This window comes from Salmo trutta, chromosome 15, assembly GCF_901001165.1.
Source record: "Salmo trutta chromosome 15, fSalTru1.1, whole genome shotgun sequence".
NCBI lineage: Eukaryota > Metazoa > Chordata > Actinopteri > Salmoniformes > Salmonidae > Salmo > Salmo trutta.
Genome location: NC_042971.1, coordinates 39999357 through 40018459, shown reverse-complemented (window position 1 = coordinate 40018459; position 19103 = coordinate 39999357). Strand labels below are relative to the sequence as shown.

General features: G+C 44.5%; 1 protein-coding gene across 8 annotated transcripts in view; it reads left to right on the top strand.

Annotated features, from left to right (window-relative positions):
* Positions 1–19103, top strand: part of LOC115149016 (Down syndrome cell adhesion molecule-like protein 1 homolog) — a 92790-nt gene that overhangs the window by 2668 nt on the left and 71019 nt on the right. For all 8 annotated transcript variants that reach the window (XM_029691469.1, XM_029691465.1, XM_029691466.1 and 5 more), the window contains exon 2: positions 16653–16973. In XM_029691469.1, coding sequence (XP_029547329.1) covers positions 16653–16973 — 321 coding nt within the window. The remainder of the gene's footprint in view (positions 1–16652; positions 16974–19103) is intronic.

Genomic DNA, 19103 nt, shown 5'->3' with positions numbered 1-19103 from the left:
GTCTTTAGGCTTAAAACCAATGAAGCTAAATGAAATAAGATATTTTACGACTATTATAGCGCTATATTTCATTATTGAAGATGGGAAATAGACAATTTTGTCAATACGGAATTTATTTATCTGACCACCCGTTTGCTATTTTTGACCAAATACAAATTATGATAATCCAACACAGACACACACATTTCAATGATTTATTGCCTAGAATGATTAACAATTAATTATGTATTGATTTCAGAAATGCTATAGTAATATTGTAAAGCAGTTTGTATTTTCAGTGTAATTTCTAAGGATGTATTGGTCTATTGATTCTTTTTTTATAATTATGAAATTAAAATACAATAAATATAATAAAATGGTCCGGTCAATGGCATTTCGAAATTGAGCTTAATTAATCCAAATATATGTGGTTATAAGGCATTCCCTCCCCTGTCATAAGCTCCTAGGCTACTGTCACCCTCTCCCCTCCATACCCAACCCTCCCTCTCCTGTCCTCCCTCGTAGAAAATAGAAACATGCAAAATTGGTCTCTCTCTATTTTAGCCCAAATCCCCAGCTGCCTTCTCCCCTCAGCTGCGCAATTAGCGTTGCGTTCTGCCGCATCACCCAATGACAGAGCAGCAAAGCGGGTAACAGGACAGAAGGGTGCCAATAGATAATTGGCTGGTTTTATTTTTCTAGTCAAATATGTTCATAAATCACTTTTTTAAATATTGAATAATGCTGAATGAATAAATGCACTGCCTTTATTTGAAACTATTCCTCGGCTTATGGCCAGGCTGTAGCATAGGCCTAGGCCTACTCACTTAATTGTCTTGTCAAATTGCATTCGTAAATTTATAAACAATAACATTTTCGTTTCAATTATCTGTTGTACGCTATATACTAATTCTAACACGTTTATTTGGCTCCTTGAATATCCTAAGTCTGTGCTGTGTCCTGGGTTCATTAATGAGTCAATATGATTAACCTATTCATAATATGGTGTATACAGTTTGCACTATTGATGTTGTTATTGTTTTTGTTTTGAGGCCAAAGAATCCTTCAAACTTTAATCCTTTAAAATCATCCCGCAAACTTTTTCAATGGAGTGCATGGAAATAAATCGATGGCATTGGCCGGGGTTGCCCTTGCCTCTAATGAGGAACTCAGAAATGTACGTTTTACCGCCGTGTAATGGTGATTAAGCCTACCTAACTTTGTAATAGTATTGTGAGATGTGAACGTTACTGCAGCTGGTGTAAGTGGCGCGTTGCAGTGGTGAGGCTGGCAGGGCGAGCGCAGCGGATCTCAGAGCGCGCGGAGCGGAGCCATAGGATCTTACACCTCTATCATGGCACATCTGCTTTCCTATTCGTCTCAGTCCCCCTGCATACTCCCGCTCCTCTCTCAACCCGTCGTCACAATGTAGCCTACCAGAATGGGATAAGTTATGTCGAATACAAATGCATTAGATGATTAGAATGGATAAGGAATGGACAGGCTATGTTTGGAAAAAAAGGGATATGAAATATGTCAAATACATGAGTTCTGACGGATGACAGGTGAGGTGTCCAAGCCTTTTATCACCTCGGGTCTAACTGTATTTGGGGAAATGTTTATGTTCTGGCAGGTGGTTGTAGAAGGTATGCTCTCTCTCTCTCTCTCTCTCTCTCTCTCTCTCTCTATCGCTCTCTCACTCACTCACACACACTCCTCCTTCTCCCCCTCATCACTAGGCAGAATTAAAGGCTGGGGGAGGGGCAGTTTTATGCAGACTGCTGGGACTTGTGATCTACAGATTTGATATTCACATTAAGAGAGAAACTGGCTGCTTTGATGTAAGGGGAAGCTGGTCCCAGGGGACTGCTGAAGTAGCACACTTTTTCACTGACGCAGCACGGGCCTGGGGGGTGATGGGTGTACAGAAAGCAGGGGGGCAAAACCCCTGCCTTGATTAGATGTAACCCCCAACAACCCACCAGCCCAGCCCTCACATCTTCCCACCCCAAACCAACCACCTACTTATGCCAGACCCCTAAGGATTATTCATAAGCTTACACATACCTCCATCTCCCTGTCTCTTCTTTTCATTTATATGTACTTCCCCTCCCCCTACTTGCTCTCATAACAGACAGACAGACAGACAGACAGACAGACAGACAGACAGACAGACAGACAGACAGACAGACAGACAGACAGACAGACAGACAGACAGAGCAAAATATTCTAATCGCTAGGTTCTAAATGCAAACATGTTGGCATACAACATCAAAGTCTTCCTGTAAGACGCAACAAGATGTGAGCTAACTAGCGTTCGGAAGGTAATGGATGGAGAGATAGAGGGAATAGAGGAGAAGGAGAAGAGCACAGGGAGATGGAGGGAAGGAGAGGAGGAAGTGGAGTTCCAGCCAGTCTGAAAATGATCCTACATCTGTCTCCATGGGAAGAGGTGCTCCATGATGTGTGACAGAGAGAGAAAAGAGGATGGGGGTTGAGACAGAGGGAGCACTGATGTGTATGCACATGAGCAGAGGGTTAAAGAGAGAACGAGGGAGAGAGAGAAAAAGGGGGAAGATGGAGAAGAGGAGAAAGCATTATGCATTTGGTTTGGTTCAGGGACTGCGGGTTTGATGGTGTGTATATGAAAGGGAATGTGGGGGTGTGGGCATTTGTTTACCAGCTCATCAGTGTGTGGATTGTGTTTAACACATGATACGATTGTGTACGTGTGTGTGTGTGGAGTGAGTGTGTGTGTGTATGTATGTGTGTGCTTGCACGCGCACACCGGGGAGGCGTAGACCAGCTGTATTATGCATAATGAAGTCTTGCATAGGCAATGGCTTCTGCCTCTCCGACATACATATTCATGGCTCGTTCTCAAGCAGGCTGCATAAAGTAGTGGCTCAGTGTGTTCTGCGCACACTCACTCCTGCAGCCAGCCAGCAAGCCAGGGCTCAGCTCTACCAACACCATTAACAGGCTCCAATGCACTGCAATGAAAACACCTCACAATGAATGAGGGGACATGGATGCGTTTCATTATACATATTTTCTATTGTTTTTCCTCATTGTGTTTTATTAGGACTGAACTCCCAGTTCTACTGGTGTCCCCAGATACCAGGTCAACACTGAACTCAGATGCTTTGGACTGAATTTGACTGAAAGGGGGTTTGTTGATGTGTTAACATTACATAGTACATTAATGGCTGGCAGTCAATGCACAGTCAAATGGGATGCTAGAATGTTTTGGCTGAATGATTTGATCCATTCAGACTGACTGTTTTTCTGAGAAGCAGCTGATGATTCCACAAAATGGAGATGGGAAGGCCATTTGAGCCATTAATTAACAACCAGCTCTCACAGTCTCACGTCAGAATTAGATGTTCATCCATGGTTATCTAATATCAAATTTCAAAGTTGTTACAAACGTCAAATTTCAAAGTGTTTAAGGTTAAGTTTGCATCGCAGTACTTGAGGTGTCACTACAGACCCAGGTTTGATCCCATGCTGTGTCACAACCGGCTGTGACCGGGAGTCCCATAGGGAGGCGCACAATTGTCCTAGCGTCGTCTGTGGTAGGGGAGGGTTTGGCAGGGGAGGCTTTACTTGGCTCATCGCGGTCTAGCGACTCCTTGTGGAGGGCCGGGTGCCTGCAGGCTGACTTCAGTTGTCAGTTGAACAGTGTTTTCTCCGACACAATGGTGCAGCTGGCTTCCGGGTTAAGCGGGTGGGTGTTAAGAAGCGCGGTTTGGCAGGTCATGTTTCGGAGGACGCATGACTCGACCTTCTCCTCTCCCGAGCTTGTTGGGGAGTTGCAGCGATGAGATAAGATCCTAAATGAAAAAGGGAGTAAAATACAACAACAACAAAAAATACAAAAAATGAAAAGTTTAGGTATTAACTCTGAAATCTTAAGGTTAGGCATTAACTCTGAATGGTTAAGGTTTGGGATAGGCTTAAAAACAAAAATCACAAAAAGAACTGCCTTGCAACCTTTGGAATCAGAGGCAGATAATTACGCCCATTTGCCATCCCTGTCCACAACACTCTAGCAAAATCTAAACCTACTTGAACGTAACAGCGCTAACTGTTGACCCTAGTGGCCGGTGTCCACATTATCTCCTGGCGTCCTCAGACATGGATGGACGTCGAATACTGAGTTGTATCACGGGTGACGTGGCTGTTAATTAATGGTCCGGATGGTTTCTCCTTCCATTGACTTGGATGGAAGTCACTTGCCCCCAGTTCACCCCCTCAAAATACAACCAACACACTGTATTCACACATAGTATGTTGTGTATATATTTTTTTGTCACATGCCAGTGCCACCATGGCAACCCCTCTGTCTCTACCCAGTGTGAGTGTGCCCTAAATTCCGCTTGTGGCGTGTGTGTGTGTGGTGTGTGTCTGTTTGTGACAGGCTTTGAGTGGGCTAGTTGATCCCCCCCCTCACCCACTCCCCACTCGATCCTGCCCAGTACCCCTCTTTTAACCACCCTCACTCCTCCAGCCCCCAGGCCCCTAATCTGAAGAGGGGTGGTCCTGCTGCCCAGCCCCCACCCCCCAAGCTCTCAGCATGCCTTTCCCCCCTCCACCACTCCACCCCTCCACTTTAGTCCTGTCTCCCCATTGGGAGATTATAGATATTGCCATCTTTAATACGGGCTTTATGCTCGGGGGCCATTATCAGTAATCTGCAGAGGGGAGGGAGGGGAGGGGGGCATGGCGCGTGCATTGGGGTGGGGGAGCATGTCTGACCTGGATTCTGCAGTCCACCATCAGATGGATGGCTATTTACCATCTGTAGCATGCTGCCCTCACTTCACATCTAACATCAACGTTATGTTGAGCCCAGACCATGGATCCAGGAGTGAGTGCTACTGTTCTTTCAAGGGGACATGTCTCGTGGCATTATGGACTAGCCCTTAGGTGGGATTATATAGCCTATGGAAGCATCATTATCCATAGGAGCTGATCTTACTCCAGTGTTCATCTCTAGACTCTGTCCATGGTTCTGATCTTACTCTTGGGTAAATGTATAGAATCTGTCCATAGTGCTGATCCTGTGAGAAAAAGCTTCATAGTTTAATGTGTTGCTATCACCACCATCTGAAATCTGAACCTACAAATGTAACCGACCTGTTTGTCAACAGCACAATGTACACACTAGCATACACAAATTTACATTAAATTAGTGTTTACTCTAGGGGTACTAGAGAGCCTGGTGCAGATGGTTTGGACAGTAGTGTTGGAGGGGCTGGACAATAGAGAGAGAGAGTCTAGAGGTAGAGGTGAATGAACCCTCGCAAGGCTGCCGGCCCAGACGGCATCCCAAGTCGCTTCCTCAGAGCATGGGCAGACCAGCTGGCTGGAGTGTTTACGGACATATTCAATCTCTCCATCTGCCAGTCTGTTGTCCCTACTTGCTTCAAGATGTCCACCATTCTTCCTGTACCCAAGAAAGCGAAGGTAACTGAACTAAATGACTATCACTCCGTAGCACTCACTTTTGCCATCATGAAATACTTTGAGAGGCTAGTTAAAACCTGTTAGGGACAGACGGAACGCCTCACCAATATCCAATGGTAGAGCGTGGAAATACAAATACCTTAAAAATGCTATAACTTCAATTTCTCAAACATATGACTATTTTACACCATTTTAAATACAAGACTCTTATTAATCTAACCACATTGTCCGATTTCAAAAAGGCTTTACAGCGAAAGCATAACATTAGATTATGTCAGGAGAGTACCCTGCCAAAAATAAATCACACAGCCATTTTCAAAGCAAGCATATATGTCACAAAACCCAAAACCACAGCTAAATGCAGCACTAACCTTTGATCTTCATCAGATGACACTCCTAGGACATTATGTTATACAATACATGCATGTTTTGTTCAATCAAGTTCATATTTATATCAAAAAACAGCTTTTTACATTAGCATGTGATGTTCAGAACTAGCATACCCACCGCAAACTTCCGGTGAATTTACTAAATTACTCACGATAAACGTTTACAAAATACATAACAATTATTTTAAGAATTATAGATACAGAACTCCTTTATGCAATCGCGGTGTCAGATTTTAAAATAGCATTTTGCAATATTCTGAGTAGATAGCTCGGCCATCACAGGCTAGCTAATTTGACACCCACCAAGTTTGGTGCTCACCAAACTCAGATTTACTATAAGAAAAATTGGATTACCTTTGCTGTTCTTCGTCAGAATGCACTCCCAGGACTTCTACTTCAACAACAAATGTTGTTTTGGTTCGAAATAATCCATAGTTATATCCAAATAGCTCCGTTTTGTTCGTGCGTTCATGTCAGTATTCGAAGGGTGAAGCGCGGGCACATTTCGTGACAAAACATTTCAAAATATTCCATTACCGTACTTCGAAGCATGTCAAACGCTGTTTAAAATACATTTTCATGCTATTTTTCTCATAAAATGGCGATAATATTCCAACCGGGTGACGTTATATTCATTCATAGACTGAAAGAAAAACATGGAGTCGTCTCGTGCACGCGCACTCCACTGTCATTGTTCCCTGCCTGACCACTCACAAAAACTCCTGCTTTTTTTCGCCCAGAGACTGCAGAGACGTCATTCCGCTTTCTGGTGCCTTCTGAGAGCCAATGGAAGCCTTAGAAAATGTCACGTTACAGCAGAGATGCTGTATTTTTGATAGAGATGCCCTAGAAGGACAACAAATTGTCAGACAGGGCTCTTCCTGTATGGAATCTTCTCAGGTTTTGGCCTGCCATATGAGTTCTGTTATACTCACAGACACCATTCAAACAGTTTTAGAAACTTTAGAGTGTTTTCTATCCAAATCGACTAATTATATGCATATTCTAGTTTCTGGGCAGGAGTAGTAACCAGATTAAATCGGTATGTTTTTTTATCCGGCCGTGAAAATACTGCCCCCTATCCCAAACAGGTTAAGGATCATATGACCTCCACCTTATCTGACACCCTAGACCCACTTCAATTAGCATAGCGCCCCAATAGATCCACAGATGATGCAATCACCATTGCACTGCATACTGCCCTATCCCATCTGGACAAGAGGAATACCTATGTAAGAATGCTGTTCATCGACTACTGTATATCTCAGCCTTCAAAACCGTATTGCCCTCCAAGCTCATCACTAAGCTCGAGGCCCTGGGTCTGAACCCCACCCTGCGAAACTGGGTCCTGGACCTCCTGACGGGTCGACCCCAGGTGATGAAGGTAGGCAACAACACCTCCGCTATGCTGATCCTCAACATGGGCGCGTGCTCAGCCCCCTCCTGTGCTCCCTGTTCACCCATGGCTTCGGGGCCACGCACATCTCCAACTCAATGATCAAGTTTGCAGACGACACAGCAGTGTTAGGCCTGATTACCAACAATGATGAGACAGCCTACAGGGAGGAGGTGAGGGCCCTGGCAGAGTGGTACCAGGATAATAACCTTTCCCTCAACGTCAACAAATCGAAGGAGCTGATCGTGAACTTCAGGAGACATCAGAGAGAGCACGCCTGCATCCACATCGTCGGGGCTCAGTGGAGAGGGTGAAAAGCTTTAAGGTTCTCGGTGTGCACATCACTGACAACCTGAAATGGTCCATCCACAACCTCAGGAGGCTGAAGAAATTTGTCCTGGCCCCTAAGACCCTCACAAACTTCTACAGATGAACCATTGAGAGTATCCTGTCTGTATCACCACCTGGTATGGCAATTGCACCTTCCGCAACTGCATGGCTCTCCAGAGGGTGGTGTGGTCAGCCCAATGCATTACCGGGGGCACATTGCCATCCCTCCAGGACATCTACAGCACCCGGTGTCACAGGAAAGCCAAAAAGATCATCAAGGACCTCAGCCACCCAAGCCACGGCCTTTTCACCCCGCTACCATCTGGGAGGCGGAGACAGTACAGGTGCATCAAAGCTGAGATCGAGAGACTGAAAAACAGCCATCAGACTGTTAAACAGTCACTACTAGCCGACCCCGGCCCAGTACCCTGGCCTGAACTTAGTCACTGTTACTAGCTGGCTACCACCCGGTACTCTACCCTGTATCTTAGAGACTGCTGCCCTATGTACAGTGCCTTCAGAAAGTGTTCACACCCCTTGACTTATTCCACATTTTGTTGTGTTACACCCTGAATTCAAAATTGATTAAATCAATATTTTTTTCTCACACAACTACACACAATACTCCATAATGACAAAATGAAAACGTGTTTAGAAATGTTAGCAAATTTATTCAAAATGAAATACAGAAATATCTAATTGACATAAGTATTTGCACTCCTGAGTTAATACAGTGATTACAGCTGTGAGTCTTTCTGGGTAAGTTTTTAAGAGCTTTGCACACCTGGATTGTACAATATTTGCACATTATTCTTTAAAATATTCTTCAAGCTCTGTTAAGTTGGTTGTTGATCATTGCTAGACAAACATTTTCAAGTCTTGCCATAGATTTTCAAGCCGATTTAAGTCAAAACTGTAACTAGGCCACTCAGGAATGTTCAATGTTGTCTTGGTAAGCAACTCCAGTGTATATTTGGCCTTGTTTTATGTTATTGTCCTGCTGAAAGGTGCATTTGTCTCCCAGTGTCAGACTAAACCAGGTTTTCCTCTAGGATTTTGCCTGTGCTTCGCTCTATTCTGTTTCTTTTTATCATAAAAAACTCCCTAGTCCTTGCTGATGACAAGCATACACATAACATGAGGCAGCCACTGCCATGATTGAATATATGAAGAGCGGTACTCAGTGATGTGTTGTGTTGAATTTGCCCCCAACATAACACTTTGTATTCAGGACAGTTTTTGCTGTTTTACTTTAATGCCTTACTGCAAATAGGATGCACACTTTAGAATAGTATGCATCCATTCTTCCTTCCTTTAACTCTGCCATTTAGGTTAGTATTGTGTAACTACACAAGCCATTAAACTCTGTAACTGAGTTAGTAAGGACGCCTGTATCTTTGTATTGACTTGGTGTATTGATACACCATCCGAAGTATAATTAATTCACTTCACCATGCTCAAAGGGATATTCAATGTTTGCTTATTTATTTTTTATTTTTACCCATCTACCAATAAGTTCCCTTCTTTGCTAGCCATTGGAAAATTTCCTTGGTCTTTGTGGTTGAATCTGTGTTTAAAATTCACTGCTTGAGTGAGGGACCTTACAGTAACGTCTGTCGTTAAAGGTAGACCAAGGCACAGCGTGAGTTGGGTTCATCATACTTTATTTTAAATGTGAACAAGCAAAAACAATAAACAATACAACGAACGAAAAGCTATGCGTGCAAACACATGCAACACAAAGACAAGATCCCACAACTGACTGTGGGAAAAAGGGCTGCCTAAGTATGATTCCCAATCAGAGACAACGAATGACAGCTGCCTCTGATTGGAAACCATACTCGACCAATAAAGAAAAAACAACATAGACATACAACACATAGAATGCCCACACCATGTCACACCCTGACCTAACCAAACAGAGAAAAATGACTCTCTCAGGTCAGGGCGTGACACTTACAGATAATTGTATGTGTGGGGTACAGAGATAATGTAGTAACATATTGAGTCCATGCAACTTATTATGTGACTTGTTAAGCACATTTTATATACTGTATTCTAGTCAATGCTCATCCTATATAACTACTGCTGTACACACCTTTTCTATTCATATACTGTCCATACTGTCTATACACACCATTCTCTTTAAAAAAAATATTTCACCTTTATTTAACAAGGTAGGCCAGTTGAGAACAAGTTCTCATTTACAACTGCGACCTGGCCAAGATAAAGCAAAGCAGTGCGACAAAAACAACAACACAGAGTTACACATGGGATAAACAAATGTACAGTCAATAACACAATAGAAAAATCTATGTACAGTGTGTGCAAATGTAATAAGGGTAGGGAGGTAAGGCAATAAATAGGCCATAGTGGCGAAATAATTTAGCATTAACACTGGAGTGATAGATGTGCAGATGATGATGTGCAAGTAGAGATACTGGGGTGCAAAAGAGCAAAAAAAGAAATAACAATATGGGGCTGAGGTAGTTGGGTGTGCTATTTACAGATGGGCTGTGTACAGGTACAGTGATCGGTAAGCTGCTCTGACAGCTGATGCTTAAAGTTAGTGAGGGAGATATAAGTCTCCAGCTTCAGTGATTTTTGCAATTCGTTCCAGTCATTGGCAGCAGAGAACTGGAAGGAAAGGCGGTCAAAAGAGGTGTTGGCTTTGGGGATGACCAGTGAAATATACGTGCTGGAGCGCGTGCTACGGGTGGGTGTTGCTATGGTGACCAGTAAGCTGAGATAAGGTGGGGGTTTACCTAGCAAAGACTTATAGATGACCTGGAGCCAGTGGGTTTGGCGACGAATAAGTAGCGAGGGCCATCCAACGAGAGCATACAGGACGCAGTGGTGGGTAGTATATGGGGCTTTGGTGACATAACGGATGGCACTGTGATAGACTACAGCCAATTTGCTGAGTAGAGTGTTGGAGGCTATTTTGTAAATGACATCGCCAAAGTCGAGGATCGGCAGGAGAGTCAGTTTTATGATGGTATGTTTGGCAGCATGAGTGAAGGAGGCTTTGTTGTGAAATAGGAAGCCGATTCTAGATTTAATTTTGTATTGGAGATGCTTAATGTGAGTCTGGAAGGAGAGTTTACAGTCTAACCAGACACCTAGGTATTTGTAGTTGTCCAAATATTCTAAGTCAGAACCGTCCAGAGTAGTGATGCTAGGCTGGCAGCAATCGGTTGAAGAGCATGCATTTAGTTTTGCTTGCATTTAAGAGCAGTTGGAGGCCATGGAAGGAGAGTTGTATGGCATTGAAGCTCGTTTGGAGGTTTGTTATCACAGTTTCCAAGGAAGGGCCAGATGTATACAGAATGCGTAGAGGTGGATCAGAGAATAACCAGCAGCAAGAGCGACATCATTGATATATACAGAGAAAAGAGTTGGCCCGAGAATTGAACCCTGTGGCACCCCCATAGAGACTGCCAGAGGCTCGGACAACAGGCCCTCCGATTTGAAACATTGAACTCTATCTGACAAGTAGTTAGTGAACCAGGCGAGTCAGTCATTTGAGAAACCAAGGCTATTGAGTCTGCCGATAAGAATGCGATGATTGACAGAGTCGAAAGCCTTGGCCATGTCGATGAAAATGGCTGCACAGTACTGTGTTTTATCTATGGCGGTTATGATATCGTTTAGGACCTTGAGCGTGGTTGAGGTGCACCCATGACCAGCTCGGAAACCAGATTTCATAGTGGAGAAGGTATGGTGGGATTCGAAATGGTCGGTGATCTGTTTGTTAACTTGGCTTTCGAAGACTTTAGAAAGGTAGGGCAGGATGGATATAGGTCTATAACAGTTTGGGTCTAGAGTGTCCCCCCCTTTGAAGAGGGGGATGACCGTGGCAGCTTTCCAATCTTTAGGGATCTCAGACGATATGAAAGAGAGGTTGAACAGGCTAGTAAATAGGGGTTGCAACAATTTCTGCGGATAATTTTAGAAAGAGAGGGTCTAGATTGTCTAGCCCAGCTGATTTGTAGGGATCCAGATTTTGCAGCTCTTTAAGAACATCAGCTATCTGGATGTGGGTGAAAGAGAAGCAGGGAGGGCTTTGGCAAGTTGCTGCGGGGGATGCAGAGCTGTTGGCCGGGGTAGGGGTAGCCAGGTGGAAGCATGGCCATCTGTAGAAAAATGCTTATTGAAATTCTCGATTATCGTAGATTTATCATTGGTGACAGTGTTTCCTATCCTCAGTGCAGTGGGCAGCTGGGAGGAGGTGCTCTTATTCTCCATGGACTTTAGTGTCCCAAAACTTTTTGGAATTAGTGCTACAGGATGCAAATTTCTGTTTGAAAAAGCTAGCCTTAACTTTCCTAACTGACTGTTTATATTGGTTCCTGAGTTCTCTGAAAAGTTGCATATCGCGGGGGCGATTCGATGCTAATGCAGTACGCCACAGAATGTTTTTGTGCTGGTCAAGGGCAGTCAAGTCTGGAGTGAACCAAGGGCTTTATCTATTCTTAGTTCCACATTTTTTGAATGGGGCATGCTAATTTAAGATGGTGAGGAAAGCACTTTTAAAGAACAACCAGGCATCCTCTACTGACGGGATTGAGGTCAATATCCTTCCAGGATACCTGGGCCAGGTTGATTAGAAAGGCCTGCTCGCTGAAGTGTTTTAGGGAGCGTTTGACAGTGATGAGGGGTGGTTGTTTGACCACTGGCCCATTACGGACGCAGGCAATGAGGCAGTGATCGCTGAGATCCTGGTTGAAGACAGCAGAGGTGTATTTAGAGAGATAGTTGGTGAGGATGATATCTATGAGGGTGCCCATGTTTACAGATTTACCGTTGTACCTGGTAGGTTCCTTGATAATTTGTGTGAGATTGAGGGCATCTTGCTTAGATTGTAGAATGGCCAGGGTGCTAAACATATCCTAGTTTAGGTCACCTAACAGTACGAACTCTGAAGATAGATGGGGGACAATCAATTCACATATGGTGTCCAGGGCACAGCTGGGGGCTGAGGGGGGTCTATACCAAGCGGCAACAGTGAGAGACTTATTTCTGGAAAGTTGGATTTTTAAAAGTAGAAGCTCTTACTGTTTGGGCACAGACCTGGATAGTATGACAGAACTCTGCAGGCTATCTCTGCAGTAGATTGCAACTTCGCCCCTTTGGCAGTTCTGTCTTGATGGAAAATGTTGGAGTTGGGGATGGAAATTTCAGAATTTTTGGTGGCCTTCCTAAGCCAGGATTCAGACATGGCTAGGACATCAGGGTTGGCGGAATGTGCTAAAGCAGTGAATAAAACAAATTTAGGGATAAGGCTTCTGATGTTAACATGCATGGCTTTTACAGTTACACAAGTCAACAAATGAGAGCGCCTGGGGAATAGGTGTAATGCTGGGGGCTACAGGGCCTGGGTTAACCTCTACATCACCAGAGGAACAGAGGAGGAGTAGGATAAGGGTATGGCTAAAGGCTATAAGAACTGTTCGTCTAGTGCTTTGGGAACAGAGAATAAAAGGGGCAGATTTCTGGGCGTGGTAGAATAGATTCAGGGCATAATGTACAGACAAGGGTATGGTAGGATGTGAGTACAGTGGGGGTAAACCTAGGCATTGAGTGACGATGAGAGAGCTTGCATCTCTGGAGACACCAGTTAAGCCAGGTGAGGTCTCCCCATGTGTGGGGTGTGTGACAAAAGAGCTATCTAATGCATGTTGGGCTGGACAAGGGACTCTACAGTGAAATTAAAAAATAATAACTAACCGAAACAGCAGAAGACAAGGCATATTGACTTTAGAGTGAGGCATGTGTAGCCGGGTGATCATAGGGTCCAATGAGTAGCAATAGGTGAGTCAGGGAGCCGTTCGGTAGTCGCTACTATGCTAAGCGAGCGAGAGGCACGAAGTTCAGAATGCTAGCGGGCCGGGGGTAGCAGCTGGGTCTTCGGTGACATTGCAACGGAAAGGCCTGTTGAAACCACTTCGGACGATTACATCGGCAGACCAGTCGTGATGGATCGGTGGGGCTCCGTGTCGGCATTAAAGGGTCCAGGCCAATTGGCAAAAGAGGTATTGTAGCCCACAAATTAGCGGGTAAACCTCTTCGGCTATTAGGGAGATGGGCCTAGCTCGAGGCTAGCTCAAGGCTAACTGGTCCTTGCTTTGGGACAGAGGCATTAGACAGCAGTAGCCACTCAGTTGCAGCTAGCTGCGAGGATCCGGTGCAATGGCCTAGAGCTTGCGGCAGGAATCCGGTGATGTTGTGGAGAAAAACAGTCTAATATGCTCTGGGTTGATATCGCGCTGTGCAGACTGGCAGGTATTGACCGAGCTAAAGCTGGCTGGTGTCCGAGCTAAAGGTGAAGACCGTTAGCCGTGGCTAACAGTAACTACTAGCTAGTTAGCTGGCTAGCTACTGATGGAGATTCCAGTTATAACGTATACAAATAGCAGATCCGTACCACATTGGGTGAGGCGGGTTGCAGGAAAGTATATTTAGATCATAGTTGGAAAGTGAGATTAAAATATATACAGTTGAAGTCAGAAGTTTACATACACCTTAGCCAAATACATGTAAACTCAGTTTTTCACAATTTCTGACATTTAATCCTAGTAAAAATTCCCTGTCTTAGGTCAGTTAGGATAACCACTTTATTTCCAGAATGTGAAATGTCAGAATAATAGTAGAGAGAATGCTTTATTTCAGCTTTTATTTCTTTCATCACATTCCCAGTGGGTCTGAAGTTTACATAAATTCAATTAGTATTTGGTAGCATTGCCTTTAAATTGACTAACTTGGGTCAAATGTTTTGGGTAGCCTTCCAGAAGCTTCCCATAATAAGTTGGGTGAATTTTGTCATATTCCTCCTGACAGAGCTGGTGTAACTGAGTCAGGTTTGTAGGCCTCCTTGCTCACACACGGTTTTTCAGTTCTGCCCACAAATGTTCTATAGGACTGAGGTCAGGGCTTTGTGATGGCCACTCCAAGACCTTGACTTTGTTGTCCTTAAGCCATTTTGCCACAACTTTGGAAGTATGCTTGGGGTCATTGTCCATTTGGAAGACCCATTTGCGACCAAGCTTTAACTACCTGACTGATGTCTTGAGATGTTGCTTCAATATATCCACATAATTTTCCTTGCTCATGATGCCATCTATTTTTTTAAGTGCACCAGTCCCTCCTGCAGCAAAGCACCCCCACAACATGATGCTGCCACCCCCGTGCTTCACGGTTGGGATGGTGTTCTTCGGCTGGCAAGCCTCCCTCTTTTTCCCCCAAAGATAACGATGGTCATTATGGCCAAACAGTTCTGCTTTTGTTTCATCAGACCAGAGGACATTTCTCCAAAAAGTACGATCTTTGTCCCCATGTGCAGTTGCAAACCGTAGTCTGGCTTTTTCTATGGCGGTTTTGGAGCAGTGGCTTCTTCCTTGCTGAGCGGCCTTTCAGGTTATGTCGATATAGGACTAATTTTACTGTGGATATAGATACTTTAGTGCCTGTTTCCTCCAGCATCTTCATAAGGTCCTTTGCTGTTGTTCTGGGATTGATTTGCACTTTTCGCACCAAAGTACGTTCATCTCTAGGAGACAGAACACGTCTCCTTCCCGAGAGGTGTGACCGCTGTATGGTCCCATGGTGTTTATACTTGCGTACAATTGTTTGTACAGATGAACGTGGTACTTTCGTTTGGAAATTGCTCCCAAGGATGAACCAGACTTGTGGAGGTCTACAATTGTTTTTCTGAGGTCTTGGCTGATTTCTTTTGATTTTCCCATGATGTCAAGCAAAGAGGCACTGAGTTTGAAGGTAGGCCTTGAAATACATCCACAGGTACACCTCCAATTGACTCAAATGATGTCAATTAGCCTATCAGAAGCTTCTAAAGCCATGACATAATTTTCTGGAATTTTCCAAGCTGTTTAAAGGCACAGTCAACTTAGTGTATGTAAACTTCTGACCCACCGGAATTGTGATAAAGTGATATAATCTGTCTGTAAACAATTGTTGGAAAAATTACTTGTGTCATGCACAAAGTAGATGTCCTAACCGACTTGCAAAAACTATAGTTTGTTAACAAGAAATTTGTGGAGTGGTTGAAAAACGAGTTTTAATGAGTGTATGTAAACTTCCGATTTCAACTGTATGAAAAAAAACAACGAAACCGACTGTTTACATGGGACAAGACAAACACATGTCCGACTGCTACGCCATCTTGGATTGGGTGTATATTTATATATATATATATTTATATTCCGGACTCTGACATCGCTCGTTCTGATATTTCTTAATTCCTTGCTTTATATTTTTCGGATTTGCGGGTTTTGTTTTGTATTGTTAAGTATTACTACACTGTGGGATAAAGGATGTATGCGTTACATATTTTGGGGAATAGTGAGATGGATTTGTGCATCCACATATGTCCATCTAGCGTATAGTCCTTTCTCTCTCTTCTAATCTTCCCCTACTTGATTCTGAATTGTGGGTACCCTCCCTTTCTCTCTCTGATGGGGTTGTGCACCCCTAATCTGAGCACCCAGTAGGAACACTCCTGGTGTGTGTGTGTGTGTGTGTGTGTCTGTCTGTATGATAAATATGAAAGAAGATTAAACAGACTTAACTCTGTGTCTGGCATACAAATTCCAATCACATAACTGTGTTTTTTCTCTTGGTGTGTGTCTGTGTGTGTGTCTGTGTGTGTGTAGAGGTAGAGGCCTCCTCCCCCATCCACGTAACCCACCAGAGGCTTTAGCTCAAATCCCTGGCTTTCTGCATCACATGACTGATGTTTGCAGCTGGACATTTGACATACATTTGTTATGATTATTTTGCTACACATTTGAAGGGCATTCATGTTCCTCCCCTTCTTTTGTTTTATTACATCTGTTTATGTGCCATTACTTTTCAATCTCCCTTTTTACTTTTATCGTCATTTTTATTGAATAACAGGCGGGCAGAGTTCCAGATACGTATTTTGAATATGGAGCTCAACAGTGTTTTTTATGCAATTCGTCATCTGTTGTTTTGCAACAGTGACACTTAGCTTATATTGTTCTACATGTCACTGACTTTTCTCTACCCTACCTATTACTAACTATCCTATCTCTCTCCCCATGCAGTACACAGTGAGGATGTGGGCTCTACCAGGCTGTACTTTGTGAACGCATCCCTGCAGAGGCTGACCTACTCCAGCTCGGTGGGGGTGTCTCTGCCCTGCCCGGCGGGCGGCACCCCCACCGCCATCCTGCGCTGGTACCTGGCCACCGGCGATGACATCTACGACGTGCCCCACATCCGCCACGTCCATGCCAATGGCACCCTCCAACTCTACCCCTTCTCACCCTCCGCCTTCAACTCCTACATCCACGACAACGACTACTTCTGCACCGCAGAAAACCAGGCTGGCAAGATCCGAAGCCCCAATATCAGAGTCAAAGCTGGTGAGCAGAGGGAAGAAGGGGGCGGGGGGAGAACATAAAAAGCGGAGGGGAAAAGAGTGAATAGGAGAAGAGAGGACAGAATGAAGGGACAGATGAAGAAGGGAGGGGGAGAGGAAGTAGAGAGGTGGGATAATAGAGGGTGTTAATGCAGAGTGACAGAAGTAACTAAGAGGGCAGCAATAGAGGTTCGATGGCAGAACAAGGGAGGGGAATGATGGAGAGAGAAAATGTAAACAAGCAAAAGGCAGGGAGTGATTGACAGCTGCCAAAAGCCTGCTGGCCACAGCACAAGCTCAGAGGCACCTGTACAAACCCTGGTCCCAAATCCAGACTGACCTAGAACACAGTCTACTCTGCTGGGACAACAACTGTAACACAGGTTCACTGGACTTTGTTACGCACTACACAACCATTTAAACCCATCACCATGGTGAATTGAGGCCACCAGCCTGTACCCCTAGTTAAACTCCACAACCTTCATCTAATCCCTTATGCTTCAACTGGTTTGAACTGTCTGGCCCACACACATAGGTATGTACATGTGCAGTATGAGTCATATAAGCACCAAAAAACGAATCACTAATGACAGTATCTATGCAGATGTTGCTGCTACTGTTGCTGGTTGCTATGCTATTCCTAAAGCATCAGCTGACTTGCGTGATGTTCTCCCTCCATCTTTGTATCTCTATTTCTATCCATGTCTGTCTCTATCGCTCTCTCCATTCCTTCTCCTCCTCCTCTCTTCTTCCTCCTCTCACATTGTCCTCTGGTACCATGCTAAATATAACCGCATCAGAACACTTCATTCATTATCTCTCATTATGAAACCTAATTGGTGCACTCCATTGATTAGACTGCATGCCAGTGCTATTTAACAAGGTGGACCTCTTATAAAACAACACAGGTTATAACTGCTGCTGATCTAGGATATATTGTAAATAGCTCTGGGCCTGTTCATCCATTTAATCTATTTCATACAGTATCATATACTGGACAAACAAAGTAGAGGTGAGATGGTCAGTTGAATCAGTTTGTCAAGTGGTCACCTTTACAGTTCTCCTGGACTGTAGGTTCTTCACAACCTCTCTTGTTCCACCTTCCTTCCTACCTGTCCCACTCTCTCTCTCCCTCCCTGTCCATCATTCACATCAGGGCAGACAGTCCCTCCCCCGTCCCTCCTGCTGTCAACATCTGTTTTCATATTCTGCCTCCCAACACCGACCTGCACTAATACATACTCCTACTAATACTAGCTAGCCGAGAGAGAGAGAGAGAGAGAGAGAGAGAGAGAGAGAGAGATATCTGAGCCGCACGCCAGCCGGTCGGTCGCTCCTCGTTGCTGCTGCCGTCATTCCCTCATGACCCAAAAGCCCACCCCCAGGAGACAAGGGATTAGCATTTACAAAACCTTAGCAGCCACGTCCCATATCCAGGGAGTTATGTATGGTCAGGGCATTATGTATGGTCAGGGAGTTATGTATGGTCAGGGCGTTATGTATGGTCAGGGCGTTATGTATGGTCAGGGAGTTATGTATGGTCAGGGCGTTATGTATGGTCAGGGCGTTATGTATGGTCAGGGCGTTATGTATGGTCAGGGCATTATGTATGGTCAGGGCGTTATGTATGGTCAGGGCATTATGTATGGTCAGGGCGTTATGTATGGTCAGGGCATTATGTATGGTCAGGGCGTTATGTATGGTCAGGGCGTTATGTATGGTCAGGGTGTTATGTATGGTCAGGGCATTATGTATGGTCAGGGCGTTATGTATGGTCAGGGCATTATGTATGGTCAGGGCATTATGTATGGTCAGGGCGTTATGTATGGTCAGGGCGTTATGTATGGTCAGGGCGTTATGTATGGTCAGGGCGTTATGTATGGTCATGGAGCGGTTATGGTCAGGAGGGACGTGGTTCAGAAGTTACAGTCAGGGGTTTCGGGTCACGGTGCTGTGGTGTTATTGAGGTCTGATCAAGGAGTTAGGTCAAGGGGTAGTGTAATGGGGTTACTACAACTTGGTTTGTAGTTAGAGTATTTGGAGAATAGGTGTCCTATGTTTCACTCTCACTCCCAGGTGCTAATGCTGTAGCTACAGTAGAGGAAATAAACCAACCCTAGCCTACTTTCTAGAT